Source organism: Sceloporus undulatus, chromosome 1 (genome assembly GCF_019175285.1).
Source record: "Sceloporus undulatus isolate JIND9_A2432 ecotype Alabama chromosome 1, SceUnd_v1.1, whole genome shotgun sequence".
Classification (NCBI taxonomy): Eukaryota; Metazoa; Chordata; class Lepidosauria; order Squamata; family Phrynosomatidae; genus Sceloporus; species Sceloporus undulatus.
In genome coordinates, this window is record NC_056522.1 from 361781082 (window position 1) to 361804926 (window position 23845).

The window sequence follows — 23845 nt, forward strand, 5'->3', positions numbered from 1 at the left end:
GATCAAGGCGACACCCCCCCCCCCCCCCCACCTAACCTGATCTGGTCCTTCACTGAGTACCCGGCAGGCAGGGCCTGGGCCCACACAGCTTCCCCTCCAGGCCCAAGCCAGGTCTCAGTAATGCAAGCCAGGTCGCAGTTGTTGTCCTCTATCAGATCGTATACAATGTGGGACTTGTTTTTAATGGACCTGGCATTGCACAGGAGCAGAGTCAGGGTTTGTGGTATGGATGGAGTGACCCTCAGGTTCCTTTGGATAGGAGAGGGACAGGAAGGAGAGATAGGTATTAAGCATCGATCTCTCCTTCCCCCGTAACGCGAGTCCCTCCTCCTACCGCCATACCTCCCCCTGCCCCACACAACCTCAATGGGAGCTCCGCTCATACTAGATGGACTATCCACTGCCTCCCCAGCGATTCCATCCCCCGCTACCATGTCCTCCCCCTCCCCCCACAGTACAGCAAGAAAGGTGAAGAAAAGTCACAATGACCATTCTTCGCCTTAAAGCCGGCACAGATCCGCCTCCGTTAACCGTTGCCGTAGCTGCGCAGCTGCGGAGCCGCAGATGGTGAGTCCTATGGCGGCTCCTCTGTGTGGGTGCACAGGAGCACAGTGTCCTCCAAACACGGAGGGCCGTCCGGCGGCGAAGCAGCAACCCCAGCAGCAACAGCACAGTCCTTGGGGGCGGAACGGAGGCGGGACGGAGGAGGAGGGCCAGACAGGCAGATTTTATGTGTGTTGCTCTCACCAACACGCCTCCTCTCCCCGCCTTCCTCCAGGTGTGTCTGGCCCCCGAGATGAAGGCTAGCTTGCTGGGGAGCCGCAGATGGTGAGTCCTATGGCGGCTCCTCTGTGTGGGTGCACAGGAGCGCAGTGTCCTCCAAACACGGAGGGCCGTCCGGCGGCGAAGCAGCAGCCCCAGCAGCAACAGCACAGTCCTTGGGGGCGGAACGGAGGCGGCATTCAGGAGAGGTGCTGGCTACCAGGTTTGACCAAGAGAGGCCTTTTCACCTAACCCTGGCATTCCAGAGAGTCAAAGAGGTTCAATTTCAGGACATACACATGTGCATCTTAGCAATGTTGTGCAATATGACCATTGGACTACAGTGTAGCCGCCCCCCCCCCCCCACACACACACACGAAAAAGTCACAAGATCCCTTATAGGCATGTGAACTCAGAACATGTATGAATTTACTCTTGTGCTCTGAAGACATACTTGTTAACAGAGTTATTTACAAGGAGAGGTTTGGTAGGGGTTTTTGGTTGTTGTATAGTGGTTACATAATGACAGTAAAAGTGGGTTGGGATAGTATATGCCTGTCATACCATCATAAGCCACAAACAAGATGCCAGCTATTGCGAGACAACAGAGTAACTGGAAAAGGCAACGATGCTCAGAGAAGTCAAAGGCTGCAGGAAAAGAGGAAGGCCACATTTCAGATGGATTGGTTCAGTCAAGGAAGCCACAGCCCAGAGTTTGCAAGACCTGAGCAGAGCTGTTGATAACTGAGATTGATGGAGGTTTCTCATTCACAAGATCACCATTAAGATGACACTGACTTGATAGCACACAACTACAACAGCAAATAAAAATAAATGGTTGAAATGTACATTCAGCCCTAATTTGTATTGTGCCAACATGGTGTAGTGGTTTAAGCATTAGGCTACAACTCTGGAGATCTGGGTTTCATTCCCTACGTGGTCTTAGGCGAGTCACAGACAGTTAGTCCCAGAAAACCCCGTGATAGGTTTGCCTTACAGTCACCATAAGTTGGAAATGACTTGAAGGCACACAGCAACAGAAATGGTGCCAAAGTAACATTGAGGCTGCAAGAGATCGATTTATTGTGGAAAGAAAGAGTTAAAACTCAACCAACAGGTTTCTTCTTCCCCAACTAATGCTTTATTTTACTGGAGCTATTTTAAAACGTGTCTATTTGTGAAGCTGTGAAAATCCAATTGTGCTGAGCAGAGTCAAGCATTCTCAGACAGTAGAAAAGGACTCAAAGGAGCCTGGTGATTCATTTCGGCATCACTGCAAAAATGGAAAACAGTATAATGAGCACATCCAGCCAAGCATCTCTACAAAATTAAAGCCTGAAGAATATGTCAAATGTTGGTACTTTCTGTTAGATCAGGATAAAGCAGAACTAACTGTTGCTCTGTTTGACTGAGTGTAGTCAACAGAAGAGGTAGGCAAAGTGTAGTCCTCCAGATCTTATAGAACTGCAGCTCCCATCATCCTTAGCCAGTATAGACCATAGTGAGTGTTGATGGGAGTTGCAGTCTAAGAACATCTGGAAAGTTACAATGCTATACTAATCTGGTATCTTTCAGATGTGTTGCACTACAGCTCCTATGACTTCCAACTAGCTTGGAGCTGATAGGAATTATAGTGCAGTAGATCTTAGGAGAACCAGGATGGGAAGAGTTGGTCTGCACTGTCTATCAACAGCTCTCTGAAATCTTTCCAAGCCATTCCTGGATATGTAGGGACCAATCCTGGGAAGTTCCTGCATGCGAAGCATGTGCCCCACTACTGGGTTATAGTTCCATATTAAGACATTAGAACAGGAAAGGCTTGCACATTTATGGATTTTTAGTTGAGGAGGGAGGGAACAGCTAGGCAGGAATATGATAAGAATCTTCCTTGCATAACATGGAGAGAGATTCCTGTCCCCTCTCTCACACTCACCCATAATATTTAACATAAATCACCCAAGAAACATGGTACACTTGCTAAGAAAACTGAATGATACATAGAGTACCCTGAAGGCTGAAGATCCCATTCAATATTGGAAGCTACACATGGTCAGGCCTAGTTGGTACTTCGAAGGGGGAGGTGAAATTCCAGAGTGTGTTCACTACAGTCAGCTCTCCATATTTGCCACTTTGACTTTTGCGTATTTGATTATTCGTGGATTTGAATAATATGTTTTCTATCTCTAGGTCCTCCAGTGTGACTCTGCCAGACATTGGCCATAGGTTTACACTGGAAGACTGAAAGATTCCTAGAGACAACACTTCTCTAGGCATTTGTAGGTCCTCCAGTTTGATTTTATCATCAACTTCTGCTTGTCCCGTTTGCCCTGCCCTTCATGATTCAACACCTTATTTTCAGAGCCTGGAAAAGTTGTTTTTGGAGGCAACAACCCAACAGATTTCTACAACCAGCCACTGGGATTGTGTGGGGTTGTTGTCCAAATAAAAGTGTCATTTCCAAGCATGGGTTATTTCACTAAATGTTAGCAAAGAGTCAATTTTAATCTACCTCATGCCTGGGTTGCACGTAGTTTTTTTTGCCGTAAAGTTTCCCCAACCCGCTCTAGAATGGACATCTCCTTTGACTTCTTGAGCTTCCTTTCCTCGTTCATGACAATGTCGCCACCAGGCTCTGCTAGCAGGGGCTGTGGCAAGAGGGCCCCCAGTGTGCTTGGTGTCCAATCTGATTCGGAAGTCTCCACATCCATTAGCAAGGAGTTGTCAGGCAACCAGGCCAGATCATCTGCAAAAAAACCCAAGCCTTTAGGGAGCTCTGAGGTCTTTGAAAGTCTTTGAGGCACATTGATCACGGTCTCTGTATGGAGGCTTTCATTTGCCATCTGGACATCATTGGTTAGTTCCATGTCAATATCATAATGTGTTCCTTTTGATGGAGAGCTCCATGTTTCCAGTCCTTCAAAGGATTTTGGCTCCCCCTTTTCCAACTCTTCCCTCAGGTGTATGACAGAAGAAGGAGCTTTTTGAAGCCGTCTGTCACTGGGAGAATTCATACCGAGGTCAGGATGAACTGACAGCTCTTCCCAAAATCTACCACCAGAATCTGAAAGCTACCACAACAAAAGAGCATTAAAAATGTACATATTGAAGGCATCACATTTCTAAAACATTCAAATCATTGGAAATTCAAATAAGAAAAATACCATTTCCATAGGCCTAAATTTAAGTGCTCTTCCCAACTAGCATAGGCTGACTGAATTCACTGTTTAATGATAAATCTACACATATCTAAACTCAACTCACCTGATAGCACTATTCTAGTTAGATTTGTGTTTTATAGCATGCAACTACAAGTGGAAGGAACAGATCAGTGTTACAGCACATGCTCTATAAGACACCAAATTAATTGTTTCATGATTTTGCCTTGCTGTATTATACTCAGCTGGTTTAGATTAATTTTCCCTCTGGAAGGGGAACAGAAGTACTACAATCTCATTCAGGAAGGTAAGGTAAAAGCCACTTTTCTCTTGCTGCCTCTCGTCTTTCTTTTGTAATGTGATAACGCACCTAGAGTTACAGATCTGTAGCTGGTCTACGTTCAGTAAGGATGTAGTCAATGTGATGTAGTGTTGTGATTGCTGGGCTACAACTCTGGAGACCAGGGTTCAAATACCCACTTGTCCATAGAAACCCAGTGGGTGATCTTGGACAAGTCACTTTCTCTCAGCCTCAAAGAAAAACAAAAGCAAAGCCCCTCTGAACAAATTTTGCCAAGAAAACCCCGTGCTAGGGTTGCCTTAGGGCCACCATAAGATGGAAATGACTTAAAAGCAGACAACAACAACAACATGTAGTTGTTAGTTACTATAACACCTTACTGTAAAACTCCTTAAACAACATCCTAGCCCATCTGAAGAGCCAGCAGCTGTACTTGGTGAAGAAGGTCTCTAGCTTCTGATTGGGATGCAAGGAAGATGGCATTTCTACCTTCCTCCCACCAGTGAGTGTGGGTGCGACAATCACAACCAGAAACCCCACTCACGCATGTTTTTTGCAGCCTCACTTTTTGGTCAGAGGAGGTGGAAACATTCTCTTTGTGACCTGATCCAAAGCTGAATTGACCACCTTCACCTGATCTAGCCATCACAGTAGGTCTTGTCCCATGCTCCTACCTAGTATTACTATGATAATAATGCACCCATCACTTACACTACATGGTCCAGTTTAATTTCTATAAGGACATAAAATACCTATGTCCAGTCAGATCAGGGTCCAGTCTCTTGCAATCTACTTTGCATGACTTGTACACTTAGCTCCATAGCAAAGGCACTATCAAACTCTTCTAGAAAACTCAGAAAATATATCCCAGCGCACCGACGATGCTTTTAAGAAGGTACTTAAGACAGATCTTTTCCAGCGGACTTATACACCCGACCTTGTATAGGAGCCTTATTAAATAAATGATTCCACTCCTTTATGACTGCCATGTTTGCTATGACTGTCATGCAATTTTATTAATAATGTCAGTATTTTATTGATTGTATCTTTGTATTTGCATTTATTTTATCAGATGTAATCCCGTCTTGATCCACTGGGAGAGGCGTGAAATATAAATTATTATTATTATTGTTATTATTATTATTATTATTATTATTATTATTATTATTATCATCCCTCTGTGTATCAGTCCTGTTCGACATCGTCCCATTTCCATTGGTTCTGATGTGCATTGGCCTCATTGTGCATCGGTCTTGGTACACATCAGTTCTGGTACACATCAAATCCTGATGTACAACAGTTCCAATAAGCAACTGTCACTTTGCAGGCTCCCCTGCATAGTACAGTAGGCCCTTGGTATCCACTGTTTGGTTCCAGGATCCCTCCATGGATACCAAAATCCATGGATGTCCAAGTCCCATTATATGTAATGGCATTGTAAAATGGTGTCCCTTATATAAAATGGCAAAATCAAGCTTTACCTTTTGGATTTTTTTAAAATATTTTCAAATGAATGGTTAAATCTGTGGATAAAGAATTCATGGCTATGGAGGGCCAACTGTAGTGTCACTGTCTGCAGCCCCTTGCTGAATATGGATATTGTAAAACGGCTTGATTTTATTTCTCATATTACTCCAGTTCATAACATTACTTCAGTTACAAAGATCTTTGTAACATTACTCCAGTTACAAAAACTTAAGTCCCTTACTGGATTCTAGTCAATGTTTTGTTTCATGCCACCATCTTTGGAAAACTGTTGAGGCTTGTTGTGTCCCAGGAAAAAGGACCATTACCAATATCTGGAGATTTCAAATTCTGCTCCTCTAATTCTGGTTTGCCGCTGTTCACCTGCCATCTCCAAGTGAATGAACATCAACACCAAGAGAGTTGTTATCTTCACCCACCTCCATGGATCTCAAATTCTTGCTTCAGGAATAAATCAAATCACTGGCCATAGATGCATTGCAAGAGACTAGAAGCTTATCACAATACACTTATACTTCAATTATAGTGTGTGATTCCTTACCTGGTGACTAATACACAATGTTGGGTCTTCTCCAATCCTGTATTCCTGATGGGTCATTTGTAAATCAATTATTTTCCCACTTGAAATAATCCATTAATTCCCCCCCCCCCATCCCACTATGGTTCAATAACCAATCTGAATACAAATACCTCAATCCACTTTGTTGCAGTATTGGGCATATATGTGGGTGTTGCTTAATGGCTTCTCCTTTGGGATTTCCCTTGATGTCTCCAGCAGGGAAACCCCAGAATATTTCCAGTTCCAACGGCTGGGCAGAGAGGACACCCAGATTCCCAAGAGATCCGCTGTACATTTGGGGCTCCATTTTAGAGCATGTTTTTTACATTTTTTTCTTTAATTTTACAATGAGGAGAGTGGTGCAACAGCTCATTTCCCATTTCCCATGTAATCCTATTAAGGATTGATGCCCAGAGAAACCATATGGTTAAAGATAACATTAAAGAGTAAATACACACAATTTGAAAGGGCAATATATGAAAGCAGAAGCCAGGCAAGTGTTGGTTCACAGGAAAAAGCATAGAAAAGACGGTCCAAGTGGCATGGGATGTGTTCATCTTCCTGATCTAGCATGGGAATGGGAATGGTTATACAATATTGTTATTATGCAATTGCACAATTCTGCTATTTTTGCAATGATGGCTTATCTTGAAAAAAAAACCAATGATGGAGTAGGAAGCAGAACAAACAGGATGATACAAATGACATTGTCAAATTTCACATATGAGAAACACAGACACTAACACCACTGAAGCAACAAATGCAACTATGGTACAAAAGAATGCATTATTCCACTACCTTTCTGAGTACAAGATAAACTGTTTTCAAAGGGAACAACCTGAAACAATTGACTAGTATGATAAGCACTTGAGACATTTCTCACATGCATTCATCTCAGTCTGCTGCATGGGAGGCTCTTTGTTGGCTCCCAACTGCTGTTTAGAAGTGAGTAGATGTGATATTACGGTATTTGCCTTTTTAAATTTGCCTTTCCTGACTCTTTCTTTCCTTCAGAAGCCATAACTCAGAGAAAAATAAGATGGGGAGATATTATTAGAGTGCAGCCTAAATACTCTAAACTAGATTCCATCTCATCTTGGAAGCTATACAGGGTTAGCCCTGGTTAGTACTTGGATGGGAGACTGCCAACAAACACCAGATTATATTTCAGAGGTAGGAACTAGCAATATAACCTCTGAATATTCTTTGCCTAAGAAAACTCTATGAAATTGATGGGGTTACCATAAGTCAGTAGGCGACTCAAAAACACATACACAAACACACATATCTACATGTGTGTGTTTATTAGGCAATGTGGATTAAGAACAGATATACTATAGGGGAAAATAAAAGAAAATAACTGCATGCAGGGAGAAATTTTAAAAAAATTGTTGTGAAAAAAGGCAGAAAAGAGAGGCAGAGAAGTCATTTGGAAGGTTCCAACAAAAATATAATTCCTGCTTCTGGACTGTGGTACAAGCAACTGACAGCATTGTTGTGAATTGCTCTTCAGCACCAACTTGCAAATGAAATATTCATGCAGATAATCTTTTCTGCAAGGAATTCTACATATGCCCCAAAGTCTAATATGCCATTCTCTCTGTGTGTGTGGTGTGTGAGCGTGTGTGTGTGTGTGTGTGTGTACACACCTTCAAATTGTCTGTCAACTTATGGCAACCTCACACATTTAATAAGGTTTTTTAAGTCAAGAAATACTCAAAGGTAGTTTTGTCAATTCCTTCCTCTGAAATTCCTCTGAAATTTAACATGCAGCACCTGGTATTTGCTGGCAGTCTTTTATCCAGGTACTAACTAGAGCTGATTCTGCTTAGTTTCCAAGATCAAGTGGGGATCTGGTGTCATTTGGGTATTTAAGCGGTCTATATTTTCCTAAGCACTTGGAATTCTGGAGGAATGGTTGGAGTTTGCTGCTCCCACATTGTGGCTAGCTATAATGCAACTAACTTTATTTTTGTTTTTAATTTAGGCCTGTATGTTTTATATCTTCTTCAACTGTGCAACCTTTAAGGCTCAACAGTTTACTTAGGCTAGGAAGAGAAACAAGACATACATGGGTTTATCTCAGTACTTCCTCGTTGTGGATTACTAATCTGACTGCACATTAAATTCAGTTTTTTCCTTTCTTTTTGACCCCCAAAAAGGCACTGGCCACAATCCTTTTGGTGTATGTAAATTCCCCTAACAAAGCAGTTGGACATTTTTGTCCAGTGTAGAATATCTGTATTCATTTCAAGATTGTGGAATGGTGCAAATAGTGCTATTGCATATATTCGTGCACAGCACATGGATGGACATCCATCTTGAATATGGATACATACTGTGTGGTGTTCATGCAGGTGTGCATGTACATCTGGAGGCACATTCTGTTTCACTACATTCAATTCACTAATGAAGTGGCATTAAGTGCAACTGCTGCATAGGTCCATGAAGTCACATTCCCTCTTGTTGATGTAAGATCTCAGCCACTAAATTATCAGACCCCCATATTATGTCAGTTAAAGTTACCAGCATGCTGCAGTGGATTGAATGTTAGACTATGACTCTGGAGACCAGGGTTCGATCCCAGTTTGGCCATGAAGCCCACTGGGTGATCGTAGGCAAGTCACACTCTTTCAGCCAGATGGGAAAGACAATGGCAAACTTCCACTGAACAAATCTTGCCAAAAAAAACCCAATGAAAACCTTAGGGTTGCAATAAGTTGGAAATGACTTGAAGGCACACAGCACACACACAATGCTTGGTAAGGTGGAAAGCAGTAGAAAAACAGGAAAGCCGCATTACAGATTGATAGAATCAAGCAAGGAAGCCACAGCGCTGACTCTGCAAGAACTGGGCAGGGTTATTACAAACATGGTGACTTGGACATCTCTAATTCAAAGACTTGCCATATGTCAAAGGCAATTTTACAGCAATTAACAACAGCAATGGTTGGCAGGTTATACAGAGGAATGCAGTGACAAATTCAAATGGAGCAGACTTTATTGTCTGTCTAACACAAATGATAAATGGCAAGGATTTGGTTGTCAGACTCATATTAGTCCCACAGCCTTACTGTCTGGATGGTACTGTTTGTTCATCGGCTGTTTTGAAACAATCTTGCTGGTGGTGTGAGAAGTTGCTGGAGATGGAAAATACGTGAGCGCAGAGCAGAGCTAACATTGTGTGCACCTCCTATCTTTTCAGTGCGTTGCTACATATACAACCAGGCTTTGTAACCCCTTCTTCCCTCTCACCAAACAAGAGAGCACCCATGGGCACCTTGTGATGAGAAGATGCCATTCTCCTCCATAGCTTCCTGGATCCTGTTGTGGCAATGATGCCGAAGGCTCCCCGGACGCATTTCCGTTCATTGTGCTGTTCATCTGCCATGTACCAGAGGGGGAAAGGCTCGTTCAGCATATTGTTATGGCTGTATAAAGAGAGGAGGTTACCCCTTTTTTTCTTTAGGCATTTGTGCCACAAATGCAAGATGGAAGCTGATGCTCAAACTTACTTAACAACTTAAATGTTTGATGGTTAGCAGTGTTCTTATTAGACTTGGCTTGGGAATTGCACAGCCCTTCAGATATTGTCTGGATGCAACTCCCAGGAGCCCTTCCCAATGGTGAAGACTGTTGGGAGCTGCAATTCAAATCAAATAGAGGGGTACACAAATCCCATTTCTTGTTGCTTTTTTTTAAAGGTCTCTCTTGGGCAGATAATGACCCTGAGGCCCAAAAAGTGGGGGAAATGCCACCACAGCCCCAGAGGGTGTTAGGGGGCAAAACATTTTTTCCTAGGGGTACAGTGAGAGGTGCAACCCTTCAAGGTCTTCTGGTAGGCTAATGCAGCTGCCACAGTTGCCCATCTAGAGGGTACATACATACTAATTCTTTACTCTAGAACTATGACACTTTCATCACTCATTTGTTTCCTATAACAAACTTTCAATATCTTCAACCTCTGTATTTTTCCAGACACATGGTACATCTACACTATAGAAATAATGCAATTTGACACCACTTTAACTGCCATGGCTCCATCCTACAGAATCCTAGGATCTGTAATTTTGTGAGGCACCAACCAGTGTGGCACAGTGTTTGACTGTTGCACTATGACTCTGGAGATTAGGGTTCAACTCCCTGATCAGCCACAAAACCCACTGGGTGATCTTGGGCAAGTCACATAATCTCAGCCTCAGGGGAAGGCCTCTGAACAAATCTTGCCAGGAAAACCCAGTGATAGGTTCACCTTAGGTTCACCATAAGTCAGAAATGACTTAAGTTGAAGGTAGTTGATAAACAACAATGAGGTACCAGCACTCTTTGGCAGAGAAGGCTAAAGACCTTGTAAAGCTACAAATTCCATAGGTTTCCGTAGGATGCAGCCACAGCACTTAAAGTGGTTTCATCCCACATTCTCAGCTGCTTTTAAAATGTCCTGTTTTCTCTGTTCTCTCACTTTCCTCCTTTTTCTTCAGTTTACATCAATTGCTGCAAACTGAGCTCAAAGTGCAAAAGTAGTTTGCACTCAGTTAACTCAGAAGGAGGAAAAGAAGAGGAGCAGGCAGAGTCCTGCCCTTTGTAGCAGGCTTCTTTGTTTCCCCCCCCCACCCCACCGCAAGCATTTTTTAAATTCAGTATCTAAATTCCAGAGTTTCACAAAGTGTTCTAGGTTATTATTGTACCTCCACTCCTTAACATAACCTATGCTCTACCACTGTCAGTGTTGTACATAAAGTGGCAGGAGGCAGTATCTTATTTTCTCCACCTCACACATGTCTTGACTTGGCCTTGAGAAAACCCCTGTTGGTCCCTTTTTGCCTGTAAATCCAAAACTTGTAGCACTGGAAGGCTGACATCCTGTGAAACTGTTACAAGAGCTAGACTGATGGCCTCATAATGGTTTGGTATTCATATTTATAATCATGGTGCTACTGCCATGATTGCAAATGCCCCTGAAATCCAACTTAAAATGCAGGCAGCTGCACCAAAGGATGTAGTTCTTTGGCACAGGAATGACTAGTCCAGTCCCTTCTTACCAGCAAACAATGGTATGATAGGGTCTTATGACATAATCCCTGCTTCTGCTTGTCACACTGTTACTTGGTGGTGGGAGAGGGCTGGATGTATTATCCTTCAGTTCCCTGCTCACCACTGCCAGCAAACCCACCTCTTGATACAGCTGCCTGGATTTTAAGATGGATTTTGGGGGTGTGATGTGGGAATTGATTACCCTGAAATCACTCCTGTGTGTCTGATGCAGGATGTCACCTGAAGTGACTAAGGCACTTGTTAGACTGCAACTCCCATCACCGCCAGCAAGCACAGCTAATAGCAAGGAATTGTGGGAGTGGCAGTTCAAGAAAACCTGGAGGGCCACAAGCAAACATGTTGGTGTGGAGAGTCAGGTACCTAGATTGCACTGCTAGGCTCCTTCCTTTTAAGATCCTTGCTGAGAATTTTAAGCAGCTTGCAACTGAAAGGAAGCAACACACATGGACTGAGATCCTATATCACTTCAGTGTAGCATCAATATCAGCCACCAAAGCTATTCTATGCAATCCCTGTACTGAATAACAAACTAGCACAATGTATGTGGATCAATGGTCAGTGTACAAGGACAATGATCACTGTACACTGTGCGATTGCAATGTGTACAAAGGCAATACATAGAGGCTACTGCACATTCATACACTATTATACATGTCCAGCTACAAGAGAAGAGCTGGACACATCTGCTCATCACCTTGCTCTCTATCTAGACAAAAATGGCTGTATTGGAAGGCCTTGCTGCTTACAAAGTGAGTGGGAAGGTATGTGTAATATAATGTGGTTTATCCCATTATCTGAGCATCAAATAGCCTTCTCAGGTAACAAAGGTTTAAATAATGTGATGAGTTTTCATTTTAATGGAGCTCAGTGTCACAGAAGTGGCAAAAGAAGCGTGAAGCTTCAAGATCCTTCTCAGCAAGATGCTTATTATAAGCCTTGAGGTCGGCAACCCTAACAAAGGGACGCTTGGGGACAAGGGCTCCTATCCCACTTGGGGAAACTAGTGAGGTGAGTCCAGATGCCTAGTTGCCCTCATGAACATCAAGGACTACAACTCCCATCTGATCTGTGAATAAAATAGGAGAATGCATTAGCTAGTCGCATTGGGGACTTACTATTATTATTCTGTCTTGGCTGAAATGATCTAATCTGTCTCTAGTTTGTAACTTGTAAATGTGCCTAAGGGAAGGTGGTCCTTCATGTAAAGAGACATCCCTTTGCAATGGAGATTTCTTACTTAGGACAGAACCCTTTCCTTTAAAAATACTTCTGTCTCTCACACTCCTAGGGAAGAGGAAAGAACATCTCTGCAGCATCAGAGATGGGAAGTACCAGTGGAATCCTAGCAACATCCCATTGCGTTACTATAAAAGGGGAATTAAAATCAATGGGTTGTGGCTGATAGATAGAAGGTCCCTGGAGGTCCCATTCTGCTCAGCTGAAACAAGAAGAGGGGACCGCAGAAGCACTGCAGCTGGGATTCTGACAGATGGAACAGCCATAAAAGTGACTATGACTTACACCATCACAATTCACTAACAGAATACTATCCAAGGTTTTCCCTTAAGACTAGACTTACTATTTCTGTCTTGGCAATATTTCCTTGCCCTATAACGTTACAATATTTGGCAAGGATATATATTTTACTCTGTTTCCCTCATATAATAGTTCGGCCTGTTTTCCTGGCAAGTGGAAGAACCAGAAGTCTGACATACTGAAATTGACAAGTCTGCTAGTGTTTATAGAACAAACTTAAAATAATAATAATAATAATAATAATAATAATGTACAAACCTAATTGATGAGCCACATGACCTTTTTTCTCTGGAAGGCTATCAGCAGGCATGTGGGTTATGCCCTGTTTCAGAAATAGTTACATCTTAAATATTCACAAGAAATATTTAAGAAAACTAGCTGTCATCCACTTACACATTACAAGTCTTTCATCCCCTAGCTAAACTGTTCTTGTAATAATGTATGGAAATTGTTGGGAAACTACATATATGCTCAGCATTAGCATGGAAGTCTTCTGATGAAAGATGCCTTACACAACTGACATATATAGGATTATGCCAAGGGCATCACTGAAGAAGTGCAGGAAGTGAAGTCCTCAGCATGTACTACTCTAAATGGGAATGACACCACTACTCCCCAAACATCTGCCTTTGGGCAGAAATGGGCTATGGCATTCACCTGCATCCCTTTCAAATGCTGATGATGGTCTGAGTGGGGTGAGGTTCAGTGGAAGAAAAAAGGAGAGGCCTGGGGGGGGGGTGTAAATAAATTTTGAATTTAAAAAATTAAACTTTAACATTATTTTTTAAAGATCTTTCAATTTTATTTAATCACATCTTACCAAATTTTCACTTTATCTACTGAAACTATGTGCATGTAAATACATTTAGACTGTGCATAGTATTATTGTCATTTAAAGGTATACTTTTAATTTTGCTAACTGTCTATGCCACAACTATTGCCGTTGCCAGTTCAGTGATATACATGAATTATGATTTATAAGTAACTTCAGTTAAAAATAAACAATACTAAGGCCTGTTACAGGACAGCCAAAATAAAGCTGCTTCGAGTCACCGTGGAGGTATGGTGTTCAATGATGCATGCGTCTAAGAGTCCAGAGCCACACCAAAGCCCATGCTCCAGCCCTAAGGACTGGAGCATGGCTTTGGTGTGGCTTCTGACTCTTAGGACGCATGCATCATTGAAACACCATACTCCACTGTGACTCAAAGCAGCTTTATTTGGCTGTCTGTAACAGGCCTATGGGTTCTGTATGGTGTTTTTGGTGTTTATTTTTTTTTACTTAGTTTATTTTCTTAATCACATAGTTAAATTGATTTTTAATTATGGTATAATGGATAGCTTCAATTTTTATTCTGTTATACTATATTAGTTATGTATGTGTTGATGGTCGAAATATTTTATAGTATGGATAATATAAATATATGACTAATACATTTGTATTTTTTTACGTTTTCTATCTATATACATATGGGACATACTTATATTAGGTAATGGGATTTTTATTTTAATTAATAAATGTTATTATGGGACAAGGTAATTTTGGGGGGTGGACCCCGTTACCGCACCGGATGATGCCAACCCTAGTGATGCCACTGGAACGTGCTATAAATCAGTCAGTCATTTGAATTGTATAGTTAATTGATCAACTGATAAATCTGTTCAAATCTGCATATATTCATTTATTCATTCATTCCATTTAGGCAATGTAACACATGTACTGGCACCACCACAATTTCTTCGAACAGATTTGCATTCTCTGCTAGACAATCTGAGTACACTCCTCTGACTACAACACTGGAACTATCTAAACAGAGAATTCTGAGTACCTTACTAAACTACAAATCAGAGGATGCCTTAAGAGGAATCAACTGGTATCAAACTGCTGTAACTCTTTAGTGCAGATGCACATGCCGTAAAAGATCCTACACGTGTGTTTAGCTTGGTATGTGGAATTTTCCACCCTGGTGCTGCTTGACAGCTTTCAAGCTGTAGGAGAGACCTTGCTGCTGTCGCTACAGGAGGGCCAGGCAATTTAAATCATGGAGAAACCTCTGGGCTCAGCTTGGTTGGAGGGAGAAATGAGGATGTACTCAAATGGAGTACACCTGCTTTTCTTTTCCCTAGGAGCCCAGAGTTACCAGATCTTCATGGTCTGAATTGCTTTATTTCTCCTTCCATTCCCTACTAGTAAATGACAGTTGTAGGGACTCCTGGGACTTGACTGCTGCCAGGCAATGGGCATTTTTAAATAGAGGACAAAGACAGGAGCATAGCCCTTTGTGTTGTATCCAAAAAGAGACTTATGTACATGTAACTGGAGGCCAGTAATAGCGAGCATATGACATCCTTGTTAAAATAGCTTTCCTGGCTACCAGTTTGTTTCTGGGCACAATTCAAAGTGCTGGTTATGACAAAAAAAAGCACTATACAGCCTTGGTCCAGACTATCCGAAAGACCGTATGAACCTGCCAGAATTTTAAGATCATCAGGGAAAGGCTTTCTCTTGGTCCCACCACCATCACAGTCTTGCATGGTGAGGACATGAGACAGAGCCTTCTTGGTGGCTGCTCCCATCCTCTGGAACTCCCTTCTCCAGGAGGCTGGGCTGGGCTGGCCCACTCCCTGCTTTCTTTTCATCAGCCAACAAAATCATTTTTATTTCAGCAGGCTTTTAATACATAAGCAGTGGAACCTCTGACTAGGACATGTGTTTTATTTATGGTTTTATATCATGTAATGTGGAGGTTTTTAATTATTATTATTATTATTATTAATAACTGATCCTCTTTGGAAGCCCACTTGGGTTCCACTTTCGGAGAAAGGTGGCATATAAATGAAATGAAATGAAATGAAATGAAATGCTGGCTTCTGACTTGCAAATCTCATTTCACAGAATTACAGGGAAACACTGGCAGATTGAAAGGATCACTTTGAGGCTACCAAGAAGAGCCTGCAATTTGAGGAAACCCCTATTTGCTTTCTCCTGTCCACAGAGAAGGGAGCCAGTCTTCTGGCAAAATGACAATTCCTACCTTAAGGTTGGTATCAGAAGATGATCTTGTCCCAGACTCCACTGTGCAATTCTGCTTTGGTGGAGGGAGATAGTAAAGACAACCTGTTACATGACTGACCAGAAACATGCAACACACTAGTCTATTTATCTTTTTATTTATGAGATTTATAGTCTCTCCTGTCTCTCATTCCCACCAAGCAAAATAAAGTAGAGTAAACCTTCCTCCCATAAGCGACATCCAGTGTGAGGGGGACTTGTGACAAGGTCCCTGCTTCTGGCTGTCACACTGGAGATCAAGGGGTGGGAGTCATAAAATCAAACAGCTCTTACTATCAGGAAGTTTTTCCTAATGTTGGGATGGAATCTCTTTTCGTGTAATGTGAGTCAGTTGCTTCAAGATCAATATTTTTTATTTATTGTATTCAGGAGAAATGACCCATGTTTCCTGCAGCAGCTGCTCCCTGGTACATGGGGATGGCCAGGCTGGGAGACACTACTTAGCTCTGTATGATTTGGTTATGTAGCTAAGTAGGTGCTATAAAAGCACAGCCTAGGAAATGTACCCAACATTACACGGGTTGATGTGAATGACTCCACTTATGATTTGAATGAAACCAAACTGGTAAAATGTATAATCCTTCAAAATGGTGTATCACACACGTTCCTTGTGGAATGGACCCAAAACATCAACTTCTCCCACCCAACCAGTTTACAACATAATCTGGTTTGCTAATCAGTCCTGAAGTTGCACAAAAATGTTTGGAATTTTAACCTAAGGCTGAATATGCACTGCAGAAATAATGCAGTTTGACATTGCTTTAACTGCCGTAGCTCAGTGACATGAAATCCATGGAATCCTTGTAATTTGTTGTGGCACCAGGCCTGTCTAACAGAGAAGGCTAAACATTTTACAAATCTACAAATCCCATAGCATTGATCCATGGCACTTAAAGTGGTGTCAAACATATTTAAACTGTCCTTTCTTCATAGGAGATTTGATGCAGAGCCTGCAGCCCCTTGGTTATGTTGGACCTAAACTGGGAAAACTTCGGTTCAGATTCTCACTGAAATTTACTAAGGTGACCTTGATCTAGTCTACATCACAAGGTAGTTGTAAAGATAAAAATGAGGTGGTGGTTTAACTTGTTGAGAGCTGTCTGGAAGAAGGACAGATATTTATTTATTTACAGTTGGTCTTCTGTATCCACAGATTCTTACCCATGGATTCAATGATATTGCAAATATTTTAAAAATATATAAATTCCAAAATTCAAATCTTGATTTTGCCATTTTATATGAAGGACACCATTTTACTATGTCATTGTATTTAATGGGACTTGACCATCCACCAATTTTGGCATCCATGGGGGGTCCTAGAATCAAATCCCAGTGGATACTAAGGGCTTATTGTGTATTTTTTTTTTGGTAACCCTCTTATATGTTTAGGGAACTAATTTGAAATCTGAACATGTCCAATAGTAACAATAATAGAAATTAAAGATAATCAAAACAAGGTTAAACTTAATTTATAAACATTAGAATGATAACTACTTTCTTCTACAATGAGGAACTAATAGGTCAAAAGACTTTGGGAACAGAGGGCAAATAATTTACCATGAATCTGTGTCTTAATCCCTCCATACAGTCTGAACAGCTGGCAAAATCCATCAGAGTTGATATCTAAAAGAAAAAGAAAGTCTTGCTAAAGAAACGCCTTGTACTAGACCCCATAGCAAAAAGTGGCAGTGATTTCTACAATTCTGGCACTATGTCATCCACTGTTTCCTTTCATCTTTGTAGCTGGTAAACCATGTGAATAGTTTAATGTTTTGTGGTCCACTTCTGGACTTTGTGCCCCCTGAGGAGGGCTATAGGGAAGCCAAACTCCTGGAAAAAGGCTTTGAGGCTGATGTTGATCTCACCCATTGTGACACAATATGTTGCCCAGAAACAGATGCTAGGTAAGTCTTAGAGTTGGCCCAAGACCCTTTCTTGACTGAGGGAGGGTTGCCAGGTGTCCCTTGTTATAAGGTATGATCCTTATTTGATGCTTGGGGAGTCTGCCCCTTATAACACTTGTAGGCATCCCTTGTTATACAGTATGTCCCTTATTTAAGGGTCGGAAAGCTTTTCTTTTATATAAACTGAACAAAATGGGGGGGACGGCATATTTTTAAGTGCAGCATCTTATGCAGCAAATTTTGGTCTTTCAACACCATTTAAAACAGTACATATGGTCAGTCTAGCAAGTCACATTCTCTCAGCCTCTGAGGGAGTCACTGACAAACCCCTTTCTGAAGAAATCTTGCCAAGAAAACTCTGCAATAGACTTGTTTTATGGTTACCACAAGTCAGAAATTATCTGAAGGCACACAAGAAGAAGAAAAAATAGGCATATTGTGACCTTCCTTATGTTGTGTTGCTGTGTGTTTTCAAGTCATTTCTGACTTATGATGACTCTAAGACAAATCTCTCCTGGGTTTTTCTTGGCAAGATTTGTTGAGAGGAGGCTTGCCATTGGCTTCTCTTGAGGCTGAGAGCATGTGAACTGCCCAAGATTACCCAGTGGGTTTCTTGGCCAAGCTGGAAATCAAACCCTGGTCTCCAGTCATAGTCCAACACTCAAAGCACAATGCCATGCTGGGTGTAGTGGTTTGAGCATTGGACTGCAATTCTGGAAACCAGGGTTCAAATCTTGGTTTGGCCATGAAAACTCACTGGGTGTCCTTGGGCAAATCACATTCTGTCAAGGAGCCAGTGTGGTGTAGTGGTTTGAGCATTGGACTATGACTCTGAAGACCAGGGTTCGATTTCCTGCTCAACTATGAAACCCACTGGGTGACCTTGGGCAAGTCATACTCTCTCAGCCTCAGGGGAAGGCAATGGTAAACCTCCTCTGAACAAATTTTGCCAAGAAAGAACTCATGATAGGTTCAGCTTAGGGTTGCCATAAGTTGTAAACGACCTGAAAGCATGCAACAACAACAACAAAAATGTGTGCATCATGTTATTGATGAATGTGGACAAAGTGTTAATTTTCCAGAGAAACACACACTACAGCCACACTATCTTTCACCCTATTGTTCATATAGGGATATAGCTTGCAATTTAATTTTTCACTTTGTACACTTTTCTCAAGTACATAATGAAGGAAAGTGCAAGTGAATTGGGAGGGGATTTCTCAAAAAGCTGTGGAATTTTCAGTGCCTAGTGAAAAGACTGCTAGTGTAGGACTTTACTGTAAGCTGCACTCATGATACTCACTGGGGTCCTGTTATTCTTCCTCTGATCTTCTAACTACTTCTTCTTCATAAGCAAGTTGGTCTACTTATATATTCAACTTGCTTATGGTGGTATTTGGCTTTTTCCAACACCTGTGAAGGAGAGAAGGAAAAACAGACAGATTGGCAGCTGATCCTAACTGGAGTCAATATTTGGAACCTAACATTGTAGGCTGAGATTCTACATTGCCAATATAGCTAAGGCACAGCTCTGCTCCTATGGCCAACATCGAAAACATACCTCTGAAGCCAGGCAGCACCTCAACTGAAGGACTTCTAAGAAGCTGCAGATCAAGCAGTGGGAATTGATGACTGCAGGGCTCTCCCAGTCTCAGGACATGTTGATAAGGGCAGTTGGAGACATCCCCCAAGGTCTCACTACAGCTGCTTCCTTCAATGGATCCTGTAATTGGGAGAACAGATGTTATTGACCAGCATCCACAGAAACCCTTTGGTTGCAGCACTATCTGGCTTAAGAGATAGGTTTTGTGGGTCATGTTGAGCCATCAATGACCAGTTCTAGTCTCCACAATTCAAGAAGGATGTTGACAAGCTGGAGCATGTCCAGAGGAACACGACTAAAATGGTGAAGGGTCTGGAAACCATGCCCTATGAGGAGAGAGTTAGGGAGCTGGATATGTTTAGCCTGGAGAGTTAAGGGGTGATAAAATTTAAAGCGATGTCATACTGAGGATGGAGCAAGCTTGTTTTCTGCAGCTCCAGAGAATAGGACATGGAACACTGGATTCATGCTATGAGCATTAGGAGAAACCTCCTGACAGTAAGAGCTGTTTGACAGTGGAACACACTCCCTCAAAGTTTGACGGAGTCTCCTTCATTGGAGGGTTTTAATCAGAAGCCACCTGCCAGGAGTGTAATCCTGCATGGCAGGGGCGTTGGATTGGATGACACTTGGGATCTCTTCAAACTCCATAAGTCTAGGATCAAACATCAATCGGAACAGAGACTGCAGTCAAGAAATTCAAACTACAGGAGAAGAGATTCCACCTCAGTAATAGAAAGAAATTCCTGATGGTGAGAGCTGTTCAACAGTAGAGTACACTGCCTGAGAGTGTGGTGGTGTTTCCTTCTTTGGAGGTTTTTAAACAGAGGCTGGATGACAATCTGTCAGGGGTGTTTTGGCTATGGGTTCCTGCATGGCAGGAGTTGGATGGGATGGTTCTTTGTGGTCTCTTCCAACTCTGTGGTTCTATGACCATAAACGTGAATCTCAAAAATTACAAAACTGTATGTTCAGCTTACGCTGTCATAAATATTAAACAGGAGACCAGCCGTACTGTTTGTTTTACGCACACTTAGCTATTCAGTGCAAGCCAGGCACACATACCAGATATCAGATAGAGTGCTGGCTAGAACCAGAAAAGGATGGCCTTGCCTTGAAGCTACATGATGCTGCCACCATTAAGATTACAGCCAAAAAAATGCCCTGGCATTGTAGGGAGATCATGAAGTACACTAGACTGAACAGAGCTTGGATGGGATGAGTCACAAGCAATGTAGTTTCTTGTAGCAAGTTACTTGAAGAACAAAAACAAGTGTAACTATCATTTCAAAAATGCCATTTTAGATGCAATGAAGCAATCTTTTCTAATTACTGTACTTTTTAGTTACTTTTAACAGACAGGTCAAAGAATTTTTAAGAGGAAGTTTGAATTGAGTTTTTCACATTTTATGTCATTTCTTTATCAATCCCAAGATATTTTACCCTCTCCCAAATTTACTAAAAAGCATGAGCAACATTATTAATGAGCATTGCCAAAAGCTACTTTTTAAAAAGGCTGTTGACAAATTAAAGCTGTAACTTTAATTACAGTAATGAATTACAATAGTAAGTCTTCCATCTGATATCTTTAGGCCTGTTACAGACAGCCAAAATAAAGCATGCGTGGCTTTGGTGTGGCTTCTGGACTCTTAGGACGCATGCATCATTGAAACACCATACCTCCACTGTGACTCGAAGCAGCTTTATTTTGGCTGTCTGTAACAGGCCTTAGTATCTGTGGTGGCAGGTTCACATTATTTAATGAATTATATAAGGAACTTATTTAAAAAAAAAAAAAACCTTTCCAAATGCTGATACCTCTGGTATGGTAGTTAGAGTGCTAAACTTAGGCTGCATCTGCACTGCAGAAATAATGCAGTTTGGCACTGCTTTAACTGCCATGGTTCAGTGCTATGGAATTCTGGGATTTGTAGCTTGGTGAGATATTTAGCCTCCTCTGTCAGAGAGCTATGGTACCACAACAAATTACAGATCCCAGGATTCCATAGCACTGAGCCAGGACAGTTAAAGCAGTGTCAAACTGCATTAATTCTGCAGTGCAGATGAAGCCTTAGCCATAGATAGCTTATCTATATGTGCTATATGATAAGAGCATGAGGCTGCAATTGTATGCTCACTCGCCTCTGTATAATCTTCCTTTTACTAGGACTTATTTTTCAGCAAGCGTACTGTACGTAAAATTGCAGTGTTAATGTCCATCCAAATAAACTGATTAGGTTTTGGTGAAACCAAATTGTACTTTTCGGCAGGAAGTATTAACTAATGCGTACCCCGGGCCTTCATGAATATATTAGTTATAAATACAAACTTAGGCGGGTTACAGACCGCCTATTTGGGGCGGGCTGTACCTGCCCCTTTCCCCGGTGTATCGGGGCCTCAGTTGTCAGAATGGCAGCCGCTGAGGCCCCGATCCGCTGCTTTTCAGCCTGCGGGGATGCAGCAAAACGCCGCTTCCCCGCAGCCTGAAAAGGGGTGTCCTTGGGGCTTCGAGCCCCAAGGACACCCCGCCGCGGTGGGGAGAGGGAGAAAGGGGCCGCTTGGCCCCTTTCTCCCTTGCTTCGCTGGACGCAGCTGTCTGAAGGCTGCGCCCAGCGAGGCAAAGCAGCGCCACAAACCAGGAAGGAACTCCGAAACGGAGCTCCTTCCTGGTCCGCAGAAAGGGCGCACTAAGCGCCCTGGCGCGGACCGACGACGTCACATCCGCGCCGCCCCGTATAGAGGCGGCACGGTCGTGACGTCGTCATGGCGGCCCCCTTGTGGAAAGGGAGCGGCCATTTTGTACGGACTCACCGTACCTTCCTAACCCTAGTACGGACTGACTCCGTACTTTAATGGTGGTGTATAACCCGCCATATACATCAAAATAATCAGATCAGCTTGAAAATTATTTCTACATTGCCAACCAAACCTGTCATCCACCTACTGTATCTTATTTGTGCTGTCACAGTAAGGTCTACCGTATATACTCGTGCACAAGTCGACCTCATGTATAAGTTGAGGGAAGGTTTTAGGATCAAAATCATGGATTTTAATATGCCCCGTGGATAAGGTGAGGGCAGAATTTAGGAGACAGATTTTAAGGTTGGCTTCAAAGTGGAAGTGAAGGAGGGAAAAGAGAAACTTGGTTTTCAAAGGAAACGTGAGGAGGAGGAGGAGGAAGAGAAGCAAAGGTTTGGAGATCAGCTTGCAAATGGAGGCAAAATGGGGAAATGCAAAGAAGAGGCAAGGTTTGGAGATCAGTTTGCAAATGGAGGGAAAATGGGGAAATGCAAAGAGGAGAAAGAAAAGTTTGGAGATATGATTGAGAAGGGTATCACTCCATGCACACTCTCACTGGTACCTCGCAGCTCTTTCAGCAAGCGCTGCCAAGGCACGGAGAGTGGGACATCAGAGCTACTTTTTAAAGGAGCTTTATGAGCATTATTACTGTTTGTTGTTGTGGTTGTTAACTGTCCTCCAGTCGTTCTCAAGCCATGGTAACTGTATTGACCCTTGTATAATTTGACCCCAGATTTTAGGGTCAATATTTGGGCATAAATTTCTTGACTTATAGTTGAGTATATACGGTACTAACTGTAGTGTCAACTAGTCATGTTACGGAAAATCTAAATCAGAGGTTTTATGATAGACAGTCTTACCTTTTAGACATTTTAATTCTCTTGCTTTGCCAGCCCACTTGCAAACCAGACATCCAGGGAAGCTGTTCCATGCTATGCTTGTGACTATGGTGACAAGGTGTTGTGATATGTGCCATATTATGACATCACTGGCAACATGAAAAAGTTGTTTCTGGTTATTTGTACAGCTCCCAAATTCAGTTTGTGTTAATAGTGGGAAGAACAATACTATTGATCTTATTGCACTGGGATGAGGGAAAGGATACTCCATCATTACACAAGTGGAAGAGCCCCATATCCATGATTGCTCAGGCCAAGAGAAGAAAATAAACCATCCATTTACAGACAAACAGGTATTGTTGCACCTTTGAGACTGAAGGCATGAAAGAATGTGGTAGCATAAGGTTTCATAGATTTAGGGCCCAAACAGCCAGTCCAAAATAAAGCTGCTTAGGGTCACTTTGGAGGTCTGCTGTTTAAATGACACATACATCTTAAGAGGCCAGAAGCTGCACCTAAGCTGTGCTCCAGTCCTTAGGACGGAAGTGTGGCTTTGGCATGGCTTTTGGACTCTTAGGACACATGCATCATTTAAACAGTATACCTCCAAAGTGACCCAAAGCAGCTTTATTTTGGCCTGTCTGTTTGGGCCCTTAGTCTGTTTCCACAGATGCAGATTTAGGGTGCATTTACACTGTACATGTAATGCAGTTTAACACCAATTAATCTGCCACGCACCTATCTGACAGAATCTTGGGATCTGTAGTTTTCTGA

The 23845-nt window shown here is 42.3% G+C and overlaps 1 protein-coding gene across 6 annotated transcripts; it reads right to left on the minus strand.

Moving 5' to 3' along the window:
• Nucleotides 1–1829: 1829 nt before the first annotated feature.
• On the minus strand, nt 1830–23402 carry LOC121928873. 6 transcript variants are annotated; one of them, XR_006103610.1, is made up of 9 exons: nt 23093–23400; nt 19392–19553; nt 19134–19243; nt 17484–17549; nt 15889–15939; nt 13112–13175; nt 9543–9693; nt 3272–3830; nt 1830–2035 (listed from the first exon to the last, which is right to left on the minus strand). XR_006103610.1 is itself a non-coding variant. In XM_042464202.1 (9 exons), the coding sequence occupies exons 4-8, from the start codon at nt 17535–17537 to the stop codon at nt 3273–3275; spliced, it is 834 nt and encodes a 277-aa protein (XP_042320136.1). In that variant the 5' UTR covers nt 17538–17549; nt 19134–19243; nt 19392–19553; nt 23093–23402; the 3' UTR covers nt 1830–2035; nt 3272. The 6 variants fall into 6 exon arrangements, 3 of the variants coding, with proteins under 3 accessions (XP_042320136.1, XP_042320272.1, XP_042320213.1); XM_042464202.1 differs by having other exon boundaries at nt 9543–9646; nt 15889–15942; nt 23093–23402; XM_042464338.1 differs by having other exon boundaries at nt 9543–9646.
• Between the last annotated feature and the right edge of the window lie 443 nt (nt 23403–23845).